Source organism: Coturnix japonica, chromosome 14 (assembly GCF_001577835.2).
Source record: "Coturnix japonica isolate 7356 chromosome 14, Coturnix japonica 2.1, whole genome shotgun sequence".
Lineage (NCBI taxonomy): Eukaryota > Metazoa > Chordata > Aves > Galliformes > Phasianidae > Coturnix > Coturnix japonica.
In genome coordinates, this window is record NC_029529.1 from 3953054 (window position 1) to 3968194 (window position 15141).

Genomic DNA, 15141 nt, shown 5'->3' on the forward strand with positions numbered 1-15141 from the left:
CACAAAATCAAAACAAACTTTATCTGAACACATTTTTCTGCATTATTTCTGCACATCCATTGTGCCCTAAGAAAGGGAATCCAGCTTTGCTGTATCATTTCCTTGGTAATGCAGGATTTATCCCTCTGAGTAGTGTGGTCACTGAAGCTTTGGTCTGACTTCCCAGGCCCATGGACACCTTTGTAGGTAAAGACCCTCATTAGGTAGAGACCCTCATTAGGTAGAGACCCTAGGTAGGCAACTGGCATGTTTACCACCATTCGTTTTCTAGCAAGGGTAAGATTAAGTCATGAGTCTGATGCTATGAAGTCATTCTGCAGTATTTTCACAGGCAAGCATCTCAGCTGCCAACAGCGCTGACATCGATGAAGTCATCTGCAAATTCAGATAATCTGTCCCTATAGATGGAAAAAGCCTACAGTTACCAGTGCGTGGTAGAGGAGGAAGCAGCCCACGCCCATGGAGTCATTGAAAGGCATTGCTCTGCATTGTGCAACTTTGGAGGTTGAGGTGCCAAACCTGACCACGCCAACACTTGCACTTTGCGCAGTGAACAGAATGCACACATAAGGCTAGAGGGCAGTTCTGGTAAAGGGACGTGTAGTGCAGCACGGGGCCTCATGCCAAGAGCCATAAAGCACCATACAAACACGGGTGACCTCACTGCAGCCCAGTCAGGCTGGAAAGATAAATATTCCTTTCATTTTAGTAGGAGAAATTTGAGGCCCAGATGAGCTTTGCCTATGGGACCATACAGCATTTTGTGCACACAAGTGGCCTCAATGCAGACGCCCTCAGTGCAGGGCAAAGAAAAACACATCTTTCTTGCAAAGCAGCAGGATGGGTTATTTTTGGGTATCTATAAATTGTCTCTGTTTTCCAGTGCTATCACTCATACCATATCAGGGGAACATGACTGACCCAATTAGAGTCTCATTCCAGCTGAACAAGATTCATCTGGTAAAGACAAACTTTAAACAACCACAACAACCAAATCTTGGGTTCTTTTTGTGTATGTTCAAGCTGATCTGCTTGGGATGAAGAGCCTGGAGGTGGGAGCTGGGAGGAGCAGAGCAATTCCAGTCATTAGGGAAAATGAACTGTGGAAACTATGGAAACAGGGCAAACTTTCAAACTAACTTGTGGGACAGTAACTGAATCACACAGGAGAGCTTCTCCTTTGGGACAAAACCTTGCGTAACCTGATGGGAATTAGGAAATACTTTATCACCCACAATGGAGAGGACTGGGAGAGGAAGGATTCAGCATTTCAATCCTCCATCCCACAAAACCTTCCCAGGCAGACAAGTGAAGGTGCTGCCATTGATCCACACCACAGGAACAAGGGATGAGGTGAGGAGATGCTCATATTGCACAAAGCAGGTAAGGGTTAACCCAGCCAACCAGGCTGCTCCAGCCCTTCCTGCTGGGTTTCTTGGTAGGGATCCTGCCCAGACGTGTTTCCAGTGGCTCACATCCAACACTCACTGATAAGGAGCCAGTGACAGTGAGTGAACTGTGAGGCAAACAGCTCCAGCACACAAATGGTGCCCGTGCTCAATCCATGCACAGCATGTGCTGCAGGAAGAGCCGCCCATGAGCTGCAGGAAAATGCACAGCAGCATTTCATGGCTGTCCCCGTTCCACCCCTACTTAACAGCAATTAGCACAACACAACCACACCAGGGCTGAGCCACCTGCAGGAGCCTCACTGCTCCCAAGCCAGGAGGAAGGTGCTGTCAAGGCATTTTCTCCTTTCACTACCTTTTCTCCTGCAGAAAACTGCATCTTCAGCAGTTTTAAGCCTAAAAACCACAGGGCTGGGCGCAGTGTTGACACTTCAGTGAAAGGAAAAACCCAGTTCAGGGTTTAAAGTCTGAGAAGGGAAGCAAACAGGACTCCTCCTTCTGCATCACATGAGCACAGTCACAGCTGCAAGTCAGATACAAAGCTCATATAGTGAGTGGGAGCAGTGCTGTTAGGCTGTGAGTGCAATGAGGTTCTTTCCAGACCTTTCCCCGGTCACTTGGCTGCTCCTCGCTGCTTTCCTGGGTCTCCTGGTGCTGTAAGTAGCAGCTGGTGGGCAGGATCCTGGTGCAAAGTGTGTTCACAAGTGCTAAAAACCATTTTGGGGTTTTCATGTGTTGTTTGTAAGGCTCCTAAGAGGAAGTGGGAGGAGAGTAAGGGAATCACGGCCTGGGGCAGCCAGCTGGGAGCGTTGGCTGCTTTCAGAGCTCCTGCACTGTCCTGGAATCAGTGGGAAGGGATGAGGTTTGGGGAGGGTGTAAGGAGACATTTCTGGGGTTTGGAGTGTTTTGTTTTGTTTGCTTTACTGCACAGATCCAGAGGCAGGAGCAGCTGTGTTTTTGCTGCAGCAAACTGCCTGGTTGCTTATGTCAGTCAGCAGGAGCTGTAGTAAACTACTCATGTGCACCCCAGGCAGTCCTGGGGCTCTTGCAAGAGGAGAGAACCTTCAGCAGGTTCTGCTGCTGCATGGCCATCGCTTTGCTGTGTGGCAGGAAGCAGCTGTATAAGCTACATTCAGGGTGAAGAAACTTCTCGTTGCGTAAATGCATCTCATGCCCTGGCTTTGCTCCGCAGCTATGGGATATGGCCCTACCAGACCTTCAAGAAGCTGGGCATTCCTGGCCCACAGCCCGTGCCGTTTTGGGGGACATTTCTGGGGTACAGACAGGTGAGTATGGGCAGCAGCTGCTCCAGGTCTGCTTTAGGTTCTTGGTGCTGGTTTTCCTGTATTTCAGACATCTATTTATTCTGTCCTTGATTCCTTGATGCTTGCAATGGCACAATCATTAAGGTTGGAAAAGACCACTGAGATCACCCAGTCTAATGTTTTCAGATAGGAAGCCCTGCAAGACCATTCAGAGAAATAAAAAGTACCTTTAGGTTCTGGCTGATCTCAATGGGGTATGTTCTGTTTTTCTCTCCCTTCACAATCGAAACGATCAGCTTCCTCCTAGATTTCTACCCACAACCCAGCAGCTGAAGGGCTGTTGGGAACAAAATAAGTGTCCTCCAGATACCCAGGGCTGCTACTTCCTGAGCATTGTGTGCTGCTTTGTGCTTTGGGTTAGTCCTTAGCAATCCCTGCCCTGTCGCTCTGTTCCACCATCTGAAAACTCCAGTGAACAGATTTCTGTATAACATGGTAGCATTTCCCAGTTAGCAAACCTTACCAAATGAAGGAGGTGTTGGCCAGCTCCAGATAACTGCCTGCAAATGCAGGACAAAATGTATTAGCTTCAGCTTCTGAGAAAGAGGTATTTCACCTTTTGTTTGCTGGGCATACAGCATGGCACGTGATGTTTAATTTATCTAGGTGATGCATGGCATTATGTGTTCCGTAAGTTTCATCCTTACATGTAATATCAGTTAAAATCTTAATGGAAACAGAGAAAAACAGAAAAGCCATCGCTCCGGTTCAGGAGCTGCAGTGGAGGATGAGGCAGCAGCAGTTCCACCTGTTGAGTTGCAGTCGTACCATCTCTACATTACATTTTCAGCTCTGGTTGGATGGTAGAAGTTGGAAGGGTAGTTCTCTTTCTCTCCTCTTTATTCCCCTCAGTGCCAATGTCCCTTGATGTCTGTGTGTCTCCCCAGCCTCTGCCATCGGCTTTGATTGCTCTTTTACTCACAGACTTCATTTCTTGTCTCCTCTTTTGCAGGGGCTCCTGAATTTTGATCAGATGTGCTTTGAAAAATACGGTAAAATCTGGGGGTGAGTTACCATCTGCAGAGCAAAATTCCCTGCAAGTCTTTTGTTTGGGCTGCACCTCTGTCCCAGTATAGAACAGGACATTGCCAGTGTGTCCCAGCACTGTAATGCCAGCAAAGACAAGCTGGGGCATGGGGAAAATGCAGGATCACCCCTGGAAAGGTCTCTATCTGTCTTTGCAGGGCTCTCTCCTGCTGGGATTTCAGTACAGTGGAGGGTTGGGATGATTGCAGCCAGTTCTGGAGACTTATACTTGTATAAGCTTTGAATTTATATATATATACACATATATATATATATATATATATTTCTTTTTTTTCCCCTACTTTGGTATCATTCAGAACTCACTTTAGTACAGTTGGTGACCTCAGGGCTAGGGTTCTCCCCATCCTCCAGCACCCATCACATCAGTGCAGCCATGCCTTTATCTCTCAGCTCCAGATGCATTAGTGAGGAAAGGCACTGATCGCTTCCCAACCACGCAGCCTGCCCAGAAAACTCTGCTGCTGGTGTCAAACTGAGCCTCCAGCCTTTGAAGCCACTCTTCTGCCTGTCTGGAGCAGAAAGCGAGCTGCAGGCTGCCGCAGTGTGTTTCATCCTGCTCCCTCTTCCCCCAGCACTGGGGCGTGAGCTCCCTTTCAGCCTTCTCTCCCTATTCTGCCCTGGCTCTATGCAGGCATGCTTCTCTTGGGAACCTCTCAAACCCAAGCCAAAGCGCTGCACAAAAAACCCATAAGAGCTTTGTGAAAACCTAGCACATTTTTGGGAAAGATGAAATGTTCTCAAGCCTCTTGAAGGCGGCAGCTTCCCTCAGCTGCAGCTCAAGGCTCCTGCCATTCAGCTTTCAAGTTTTTGATTGGAAAATAGAAGGAACAGATGAGTTTTTCCCCCTCTCATTTCCTCATAGGCCACGCAGGGAGATTTCTTTCCCCTACAGGTAGGCCATTTCAGGGGGGAGGGGGGCTTATTGACTCTAGCCACCAGTTGCTAAAGCTGCCTTTTAAGTGAACACACACTGCTATGAAAATCCTTCTGTAACAGCACAGTCGATGGTTAGAAATGCTCGTGCTGCCTGTGTTTGGCACTGTCTTTTTTTTTTTTTTTCCCTTGCCTCCTGTTTTCCTGCATAATAAAACAGTTACTCATCCCTTTGGCTGCTTTGTCAGAGGCGATGCAGCTGTGTGGACCCTGCGGGCTGCAGTGGTCCCTGCACGGAGCAGCAGACTGCTTCTGCTCTGCATGACCGTGAGCAATGCACTGACTATGACTTTCTCTTGGCTTAGGATTTATGATGGCAGGCAGCCTGTGATGGCTATTCTGGACCCCGTCCTCATCAAAACCATCTTGGTAAAGGAGTGTTATAGCACTTTTACCAATCGCAGGGTGAGTATCTGTGCTTCTCTCTCTAATGCAGAGAGCATGAACCAAGGAAGGAAAAGTTTCTTCGGTTTCTGAGTCTCTCTGGGCCCTTCAGCAAGCAGCTGCTCTCTGTCATGCCCTGGTTTATTGACAGTATTGCCAATGAAACACTGCTGGAGCAGTGGAGAGGCCAGTCTGGCTGGGACATCAGCCTGGGTTTGCACTAGAATTGATGTCCTCTCCTCATCTTACACTTTTGTTTCTATTTCTGTTTGCTGGTAGAGGTAAAGCTGCTATGAATTCAGGGGCCAAGCCAATACTCCATGGTTGTTGTTGGTTGTTTTCCACTGTTATTTTTAAAGGAATCCAGAAACCTTCATCTGTTGCCCTGAATAATCATGTCTGTTTTGCTATAAATTTTTCCCTGTGCAGGTCTTTGGTCTGAGTGGAAGACTGGAATCAGCTCTTAGCATGGCTATGGATGACCAGTGGAAAAGAATTCGCACTGTGTTGTCCCCAACCTTCACCAGTGGGAAGCTGAAAGAGGTAAAAAGCACTGACTGAGGTTGGAAATAATGCCTTGCTCATGCCTTTCTCTCCTCCACAAGCCATAGATGTGGTCAGTGTGGCCTGGCAAGTGACTGGTGGCCATGCAGAGTTGACCAGCCTTGCTTGGAGGGTGTGAAAGAGTCAATTTCTTCTGCTTTGTTTTGCATTTCAGATGTTCCCTATCATTGAGAGCTATGGTGAAAAACTAGTGAAAAACCTGGAGAAGAAAGTGGCTAATGAAGAGTTCCTGGATGTAAAGAAGTGAGTAACTGTGTGGGGTGGACACAACAGTGTCTGTACTCAATGTGGTGACAGAGCCCATGTCCATGCTGCAACCATGTCCTCGTGGTGGGCTGTGTGTGCTCTGTACTTCCCAGTCTGGGTAACTGTGCTGTTCCCCAGCTCTTGTTACTGGGGAGCTTATGGAAGGAGTTCGTCCCACTCCAGAAGCCCAGCAAGTCCACAGATGAGATGGACAATCTCTTTTTACCAATGAGAATCAGAACGTTATCCTTATGAACCTGCACCACAGTTCGGTGCTTTCCAACTGTAGCCGAGGTTTTTTACACCATGAAAAATGGGAAGATGAAAGCAAATGTGGAAACTTGGGAAAATATAGTGTTGGCTACAGTCAGATCAGGGCAGGAGCTGCTGTGTTAGGAGTCTGCAATGAGTCCTTGGTTAAAAGAGTTTCCCTTTCTCAGGGATTTCTCCTAGACTGGCTGTAGTTCACTACTCTGGTTGGACTCATCCCATTCACTCTCTTTTTCTTCTCTCTTTTCTACTCAGCATTTTTGGAGCCTACAGCATGGATGTGGTGGCCAGCACTTCTTTCAGTGTGGACATTGACTCTATGAGCAAACCCAGCGACCCCTTTGTCACCAACATTAGGAAGTTTCTCAAATTCAGTTTCCTAAACCCATTGCTCATATTCATAGGTATGACACTTCTCATCTTATAAAACCACAAATTGCTCACATCTGGTGACCGCCTGCATTTCCTTTTAGCTCTCTTATCTCAGTGTCCACTTTGCTGTCTGGGGGGTGCACTTTGCAGAACCTGATTCACCCCAGCAGGTCTGTAGAAATATCCCCCCTCAGTCAAGTTTTGTGCAGCTCACGTGGATCTTTGCTGCAGACTCTTACATGCTGAGATCCTGTTTGCCATGGAGAGCTTCTGCTTCATACCACAGAGAGTTCTGCTCAGTGCATAACTGAGGGCAGATCGTGGTGTGAAATCAGAAGACTGAAAGAGCTGAAGGCAATGAAAAGCAGTTTGTTGGGGAAAGGCGTAGATTTGTCCCACTTCTTTCTATGCTAGTTTTGAGTTTGGGGAGCCTAGCTCTTAAAGCTGTGTGTGTTTCTTTTCTTGTTCTTTTCTCTCTTTTTAGTGTTGTTCCCCTTCATGATCCCAGTGCTAGAAAAGATGAATATGTCTCTGTTACCTTCCAAAGTCATCGATTTCTTTGATGCCGTCTTCATGAAAATGAAGAAGGAACGGGAAGAAGGATACCATGTGGTAAGTCCAACCCAGGTGGTCTTTTCATTGTGCTGCTCTGAGCACAGGTGGAACCTGGTCGTGTCTTCAGAAGCTGTGGTGGATCTATTTCCTTCTCTCTGTAATAGCTTCCAGCTCATTAAATGTGGGGAGGGCCAGAAGCTTTTCCTACCTGGGTTTCCACATGTTGAAAGTCAACACAGTCATCTGGTCTGAACCTCAAAGTGCTCTGAAGTTGTGGGGCTGAATGGAGCGGGCCCCTCGGCATAGAGCTTGTGTTTGACAAGATTTGTTTCCTCCCACCCCCATCTTCTCTGACTGCCTCTGTTCCTCCCCAGGACCGAGTAGACTTCCTGCAGCTGATGATTGACTCACAGAGTTCTCAGGATAGCTCCAAGTCTGCTGGGGAGAAGGACTCATATAAATGTATGTCTTGAGATCTGCCCTCCTCTCTGCAGAGAGCAGCTTGTTCTTCTAGTTAAAGAGAGGATGTGGGAGAAGACTGTAGTCTTTTGTTCTAGGGGGATTTCAAGGGCTCAGCAGTGGGGTGATGATAATGCTTATCGCATATGAGTTGTATTTTATTGTATCTCATTTCCCAGGATAAATCCTGAGGGCTGTTTATCCAACAAAGAGCAAAGTCCTCTTTGATGGCCAGTGATATTGGCTGTGCTTTGTAAAGCACACAAAGCCCATATGCTGCATGCACCTTGCTCATCTACAAGCTCACCTCTGTTGCTCATCCTAGGTAAACTACTGGATTCAAAAAATGATGGAGCAGCCCAGGCAAAGCTCAGTTCATCAACATCTATTGAGGCAAGAAGCTTGTTAACTTGTGATCTGCAAGGACAGGATATTTGGATGTTGCCCCACACTGCAGCCTGCATCCTGGCTGCAGTACCAGTGTGGAATTCTGTACCATCTTTATTACCACTGCCACAGGGCTACTGATCCCTCAGCAGTATCTGGCTGAATTCAGAGCCCAGAGGAGTTGCTTGGCATCTCCTCACCTCTAATTTTTCCTGGCGCATACCCGTATTTTATTTTTTGCCCAGGAAGCCCACTTTGAGGAGATAACAGATTTTCTGAATGAGGATCAGGCTATGCTGAGCTTCACCAGTTTAATTCTGCTCTCAAAGACAGCAAAATAACACTGCCAACCTTGACAGTGGTTTTCTGGCTTCACACCAGTGCCAGACCACTGTCTGTGTTGCCTGTCTGTGTCAGCTGGACAGCTTCTCTATCAGGTGTTAGGTAGTCACCAACAGCATTACCTGGATGACAAGTGGGATCTTGGATTCCTGAGGGTTGATCACTCTTGTGCCATAGATTTCAGCTTCTTACATGTCTTTGTGCCTCTTCTCAGCATTAAGTGATGAGGAGATTCTGGCCCAGGCTCTTATCTTTGTCTTTGCTGGTTATGAAACCACCAGCTCCACACTCAGCTACATCTCCTATCATTTGGCCATTCACCCTGATGTGCAGAAGCGACTACAGGATGAGATCGATGCAAACTTGCCTAACAAGGTAAAGGATGGTGGTGAGATGCTGGGGACGTTCCTCCTGCACCTTGGAAACCCTGCAGGGCTGGAGCCCCACATTTGCAGCCATTTTGAAGCTTTCCTCTCCCCTGCCATCCCCAGGCTGCTCCTACATACAATGCAGTCATGCAGATGGAGTATCTGGATATGGTGGTGAGTGAATCCCTGCGGCTGTACCCCCCTGGGGGGCGGATTGAGCGGGTCTGCAAGAAGACGGTGGAGTTCAATGGGGTGACCATCCCAAAGGGCATGGTGGTGATGATCCCAGCCTATGTGCTGCATCGTGACCCGACATACTGGCCCAAGCCAGAGGAATTCAGGCCTGAGAGGTGAGGACCAGGTGGGGGACAGCTGCACATTTAACATGATTCCTGGCAGGGGACATGGCAGAGAAAGCGGGGAATACGTGATTATAACATTTAAATTAGGCATTTATCATTGTCTGACATCTAGTCCCAGCATTACCGTGAGGGGAGTTTTATGATCTACATCCATAAACTGTGCATGGAATTTAATTAACTGCATTGAAGGAAGCAACAGTGAGAGCAGCTCCCAGCAGCTGTAATGTTGAGGGGTTTATGGCCAGATATTAAAACGAGAGCCATTGGGTGACTGGCACAACGCCATGCAAATCAGCGGCGGAAGGGCAAAGATGGGTAGGAGATAAAACCTAATTTTTCAACTCCAGTTATGAAACAATCTTTGTTTAGGAGGCTCTGTTAGTCCCTAAAAAGCCTGGCAACAGCCCAAGGCGGACTTCGGACATCCTGGTCTTGCTCATATTCATCTGGCTGAGAAGACATTGAGGGCTGTCCCAGAAGTCTGTGCCCTTGGTGCTAACTCCAGTATGCAGATTTGTTCACCTTTGAGACATAGCATGGCAGAGGCATCATGAAAAGCTTAAGGGCAGGGATGTGTCCTGCTGGGATCACCATGAACCACCAGGACCCAGGAATACTGTGCTGGCTGCAGGAGGAGCCATTCCAGTGGGAGAACTCTGGCAATGGGCACATTGCACCTCAGTTACTCCAGCAGTTTGATACTTAAACCCGGTGACAAATGGAAAGGGCAGATGGACAGGAGCTCCTCAGAAATCTCTTACCTCACTGGGAGTTCATCAGAGGGTTGTGTTGGTGTCTCTGTAGTGAGGTACTTCACTACTAACTTAATGTGACCAGACCTCGAGCACTGGGAGTGAAAAGCTTTCTGACATGAAAACCAACTGATCACTAAGAAGTATTACTGAAAATGCTTGGTGGCGAATTCCTCTGTGAAGCTGATTGTTCTTCCCTGTTTTTCATGATGAGGAGAGGAATGGCTGACGTGTCTCAAAAGCAACCCTCCCTTTAGTCACGCAGGGGGATGATGTCTTTGTGTTCTCTTCGTCCTTTGATCTAAAGGGAAGACATGAAGCTGTAGACCTGTGTGTTTCAGGGTTTGAAATCTGGGTTCAGCTTAGAGGGAGCTCTGAGAAAAGAGTAGTTATGAAATCGTTAGCATATTTCTGGTCTTCCCTATTCACCTGATGCACCTGGAGATGCACGGCCACCTCCAAGCAGCTGCATAAAAACAGGGGCGTGAGGTGTCTGTTGGGACAGGAAAAAGGGTCTTGGCTGTGTTCTAATATGCATGGAATTACAAAAAGCTTTTGCCTCCCCAGACCCCTCATTGCTTCAAATCTAAAAGTTGACATATCCCAGAAAAGCATTTCTTTATGATCTTATATATGCTTTCTGTAATCAGGTTTAGTAAAGAAAACGGAGAGAACATTGACCCCTACACCTTCCTGCCGTTTGGGGCCGGCCCCAGAAACTGCATTGGAATGAGATTCGCTCTCCTCATCATTAAAGTGGCTATGATTGTCCTTTTGCAGAAGTTCTCATTCAAACCCTGCAAAGACACTCCGGTGAGAATATGGGATGGTGTGTCATTATCTGTACTCTGTTCCCACTGGGATGATCCCGCGTGCTCTCTTTTGTCTGAGTCTCAGGACAAGTAGGGATCTGACTCACTTACACATTAAATCCCTCTCATCCCCGAGGTGCTATAGCTTCAGGACCACTGAAGCTTGTCTGCTGGTTTGGATTTTGCTGTTTCACACAGAGACCAGGGAGGAAGATTTCACCGAGGATTAGAGAGGCGTGTGGGAATATCTGCATTTAAATGCTCTCAGCTGTTTTAAACGCTTCAGCACAACTTACTGATACATTTATTTTCTTTCAGCCTCTAGAGAGGCGGATTAAATGTTGGTGGGATGTATCAGGCTGAAGTCCCTGAAGTGCTGTGCTTCGCTTCGGGTGCAATTTAGCAGTGGGGTGCTTTCTGCCTGCAGTGCCCTGTTGGTCTGCCCTGACCCAGCTTAGACAGAGCAGATCTCCTCCCCAGCCCGCTCCAGGGCTGTGTTTTGTAACACAAATATGGCCAACTACAATGAGACCCCCGAGACAGCAGAACACATCTCTTACGGGTCACCAGGCAGCCTCTAAAGCGGAACAATTTTTGAGCAAACATGATATGAGCTAAATTTGAAGTGGTGGCCCTTTCCTCCTTGCAGGCTATGCAGGCTAAAGGAGGCAGAGGTGAAGCAGGAGCAGGCTTCCTCTCCCCTACCCATTTTTGGATTTGCATGGGCTCTCAACGCTGTGCTGGTAGGACAGGCTATGCAGAACAGAGCTGCTCAACACAAAAGCAGTGTGATGGCTGCTAGGAATTATCCATCAGTCAGCATGTCCTGAACACATGGCACCTCCTCGTGATGCAGACAGGTCACAGTCTGCTGTTGCTCCCAGCTGTGGACACTGGGGGCCACGGCCCCCACCTGCCTTGCCGTCCTCCTACCACCAAAGGCCGTGCCATTATAATGTGTTTTGCTCACAAAGCGAGCTTGGAGATTGGAGCAGAGAGGGCACAAAGTGTATTCAAAGGACATTTGCTGTATGAAACAAAAATACTCATAGAATTATTACTTGGCACAAGCGCTCAGTTGGAATCTCTGCAGATTCAGATTGCTACTCAACTGCTAACCTGGAGGTGAAAGACTGTAATAGTCCATTAACAATGCAGTGACCTATCCACCCTCCCCCAAGTCTAATGACATTTTTCTAGTCCTCTGCAATCCATAAAATTGATTATTTTTATAACTGCCTTTAATTAAAGGGAGACAAGTTAAATATGTATTGTATTATTGGTAGCCATAGGTTTATGGGGCACTTTCAGGCTCATCTTCGGAAGATGTCATGTATGTTGGATCAGAGGGGAAAGGAACATCCTTTTGGAATATATGTATGGATGCCTCTGCCTCCTCACACCCCCACTGATGGCACATTGGGCTCAGAGCCATGTTGTTGAGATTTCCTGAGGCTCATTAGGATGTGGGGCTTTTAGTGCAGTGTTGGGTTGGAGGAATGCTGTCTTTGTCCTGATGGGAAGAGCTGAGGTATGAGCAGCCTGTCCTGCAAGTTGCCTCCCTCCATCACCAGTTTTCAGTGTTTTTAATTGATTTTTAATTGAATTAAAAATTTTAATTTCCACACCAGCAGAGCCCAACACTTTTCTGTGTAGGGATATTTGTTTCTTTAGACTTGTCCCAAAGCATCTCTCTTCATTTCTTCCTTCCCAGAGAGCTTATTGCTCCTTCAGCTCCCATTACAGCCTCACTGCCCTTCGTGCTGACACATTTTGGCATTAAACAAAATGGCAGCAATGTCCCTCTTTGGTTTCTTCTCCCTGAATGGATTTTGGCTTCTTTTGCCTCGTTTCAGCAGTGTGCTGAGCTCCTCTTACTGCCCCAGGTGGACTCTAACATTCACTATGCACATGGTTCAAGAGCTGAGGGCTGCTAACCCCCAGCTCACAGCTGTTCTGTGTGCACAGCAATGATAGCCCTGCAATAAACACAGCTGCAAATCCAGGCAGCGCGCTGTAGACAAGGGGTGGCCAAGATGTGTGTGGGCTGGAGGGGTGTTTTCCATGACATGAAAGTCCTTTTGTCTATCTTAAATGGCACTTCTGTGTGCTGTTTGTTTGTTTCTTTTTTTTCCTCAAGATCCCCCTGGTTATGGACACAAAAGGTTTCATGCAGCCAAAGAAGCCTATCGTCCTGAAGATGGTCCCCAGAGCCCACTGCGATCCACAGAACTGAAGGAGCCGCTCAGAGACTTTTGTTCAATGGTGTTTTCCCTGCCCAACTCTGGAAAAGAGACCCAGATTGAAGTGCGCACTCTTGAAATGTCAGTGATGCAAATCCCCATTTTGCAATGGGGCATTAGGGGTTTGGCCTGGCATAATTAAAAGAGCATTATCCTAATTAAAATTCCTTGGCCCCAGATCCTGCTGTCCCAGATCATAATAGGCATTTTGCAGGACCGTTTGTGCTCAGGTTATTTGGGTGGTTTTTTTCTCTCTCTCCCTCTGAAGAGGCGCTTTTCTCAGCAATTTGATTCCAGACGCTGTCAGTCTCTTCTGGCAGTGTAATTTAAATCAAGATAGAGAGAGCAAATTGCACATAGTTAAGTAATGCTACCATTGCTCCTGTTCCTACTGCCTGCTGGGCAGCTCTGTGTGTCTTCTGGTTTTATTCCCCTGGGGATGTAGATTTGTCCAGGGCTATTTCCTCAGCTGTTTGCTCTGACCCTGACAAGTGTTCAAGTGGTCATGTCCTCACAGGGATGAATGCCTGCCTCAAATTTTCTGATACTGATTTATTTAGATTTTGTTAGAATTTCATGCACGATTATGATTGCAGACGAGTTAACTGGAGGAGCCCAGAGACAAGCAGTTGCCCCTAATGACTGGAGCTCTGTGGAGTGAGAGAGAAGTGCCCTGCGTGTTTTGCTGCTTGTTTGCTTGTTTCACCCCAGGCACACAGCTGTCTCCTGCAGTAGTGACTGTCAGTACAGGCAACATCTACTGCACTGCCACCGTGACACCTTTTAGTCTTTGATGTGCATTAGGCCACCATAGGACAGAATAACTGAATTAATAATGGCACAGGGTGCAGCACTGAGAGCCTTCAGATGTCCTGGATGGCCCTGGTCTAGCAGGAAGATGTTGCCTTTGGCTGTTGAGGACAGGGAAGTCTTCCCCATCCTTTGTCCTTGTTTCACATTCTAGAGGACGTAATGCTTTGTGCTGTTCCATCTCCTAGAGATGTTCCATTTAAGATGCTCAGTCCAAAATCACAGAACCCTTAAGGCTGGAGAAGACCACTAAAATCAACCCGCCCCCCACCACAACACGAGGACATGTCCCTCAGTGTCACAACCACATGATTCTTTAACAACTCCATGGACAGTGACTCTACCGCTCCCCAGGGCATTCCAATGCTTGAAATAAGTGACAGAGCAGAGCCATTGGTGGTGTGAAGTGGTCTCCAGTGCAAAAATGGACTTAAGAACTTCAGTCGCTAGAGAGCAGTTGCTTTCCTTTTTCTATTGCTTTTCTGTTCTGATATATTGTTATTATGGTTAGATTGTGTATATATTATTATATACCCTTCTTTTTATTTCTTTCTATATTTTATATTTTCTTTTTATATTTTTGAGGCGTTTAGTCGAAAACCCCCAGAGACGCATAAAAGCCTTTCTGCAGTGGATTAAATTCCCCAGTGAAAGTCATCCTTGCCTGAAAGGGTAGGGAAGAGCAAAGCTGTTTCCCTTGAGAGTCAACAGTGAGCTGAGAGGGAGGGTGAGAAAAATCCAGCTTCCCCCTCTGCCTTTGTGAGCCGCAGCAGCACATCGCCCTTCTAGACTTTGCACAAAGGCAAGAGTTCATCTTCACTTTCAGCTGTTACCGTCCCCCCTTTCAAAGCCGTGGCACTGTGTTTGACTGCGGCCATGACAGCGCATCTCCAGGGGGAACAACAAAACACAGAGGCGGTCAGAAACCTGGGAACAAACAGCAGCCAAGCAACTCCATCGCCACAGCGGGTGACAAAAAGGGGCATGGGAAATCCCAAGGGTTGCTTGGAGGGGTGAACAAGGAGATGAAGGTGATGAAGTAACTCGCAGCACTGAAGGTCAGGGAGGCATTAATGACCTGGCCAGGACAAAGGCTGTAGCTCGACTGGTGGTGGTGATGGAAGTCACGAGCCACGTGCGAAGGGTTTTGCCTCCTTGCTCCGTGCCCACATTGGCATTAATCACTTACACACAAATGTCAACACTGCGGAAAATATCCTTTGGGATAATCTCTCTTGCAAAGCCGCTTAACATTTTAGTAATAAACAGTTCACTTTCAGGTGTCAAAGGATTGCAGCCTCTCTCATCTCTGTTCAAAGCATCTCTGTCTGCTGGCACCCAGCATTGCTTCCCCTCTCTGACTGAGCACGGGAGCACGGATTTACCTGCCCGGAGCCTGCCCGTGAGCGGGTGGCACTCTGCCTTTATCTCCAGGCATCTGCAGTAGGTTCTGGCAAGAGACAAAGCGACACTGAGACGTGCCAAATCCCAGCTCTATCTT

At 47.4% G+C, this 15141-nt stretch overlaps 1 protein-coding gene across 1 annotated transcript; it reads left to right on the forward strand.

The window, feature by feature from the left end:
* The first annotated feature begins 1854 nt into the window (after positions 1-1854).
* On the forward strand, positions 1855-14928 carry LOC107320762 (cytochrome P450 3A12-like). The gene is made up of 13 exons (XM_015876964.1): positions 1855-2065; positions 2602-2695; positions 3687-3739; positions 5020-5119; positions 5528-5641; positions 5817-5905; positions 6434-6582; positions 7035-7162; positions 7480-7567; positions 8508-8668; positions 8785-9011; positions 10426-10588; positions 12728-14928. Exons 1-13 carry the CDS (start codon positions 1995-1997, stop codon positions 12821-12823), a joined length of 1533 nt encoding a protein of 510 aa, XP_015732450.1. The 5' UTR covers positions 1855-1994; the 3' UTR covers positions 12824-14928.
* Positions 14929-15141: the final 213 nt, after the last annotated feature.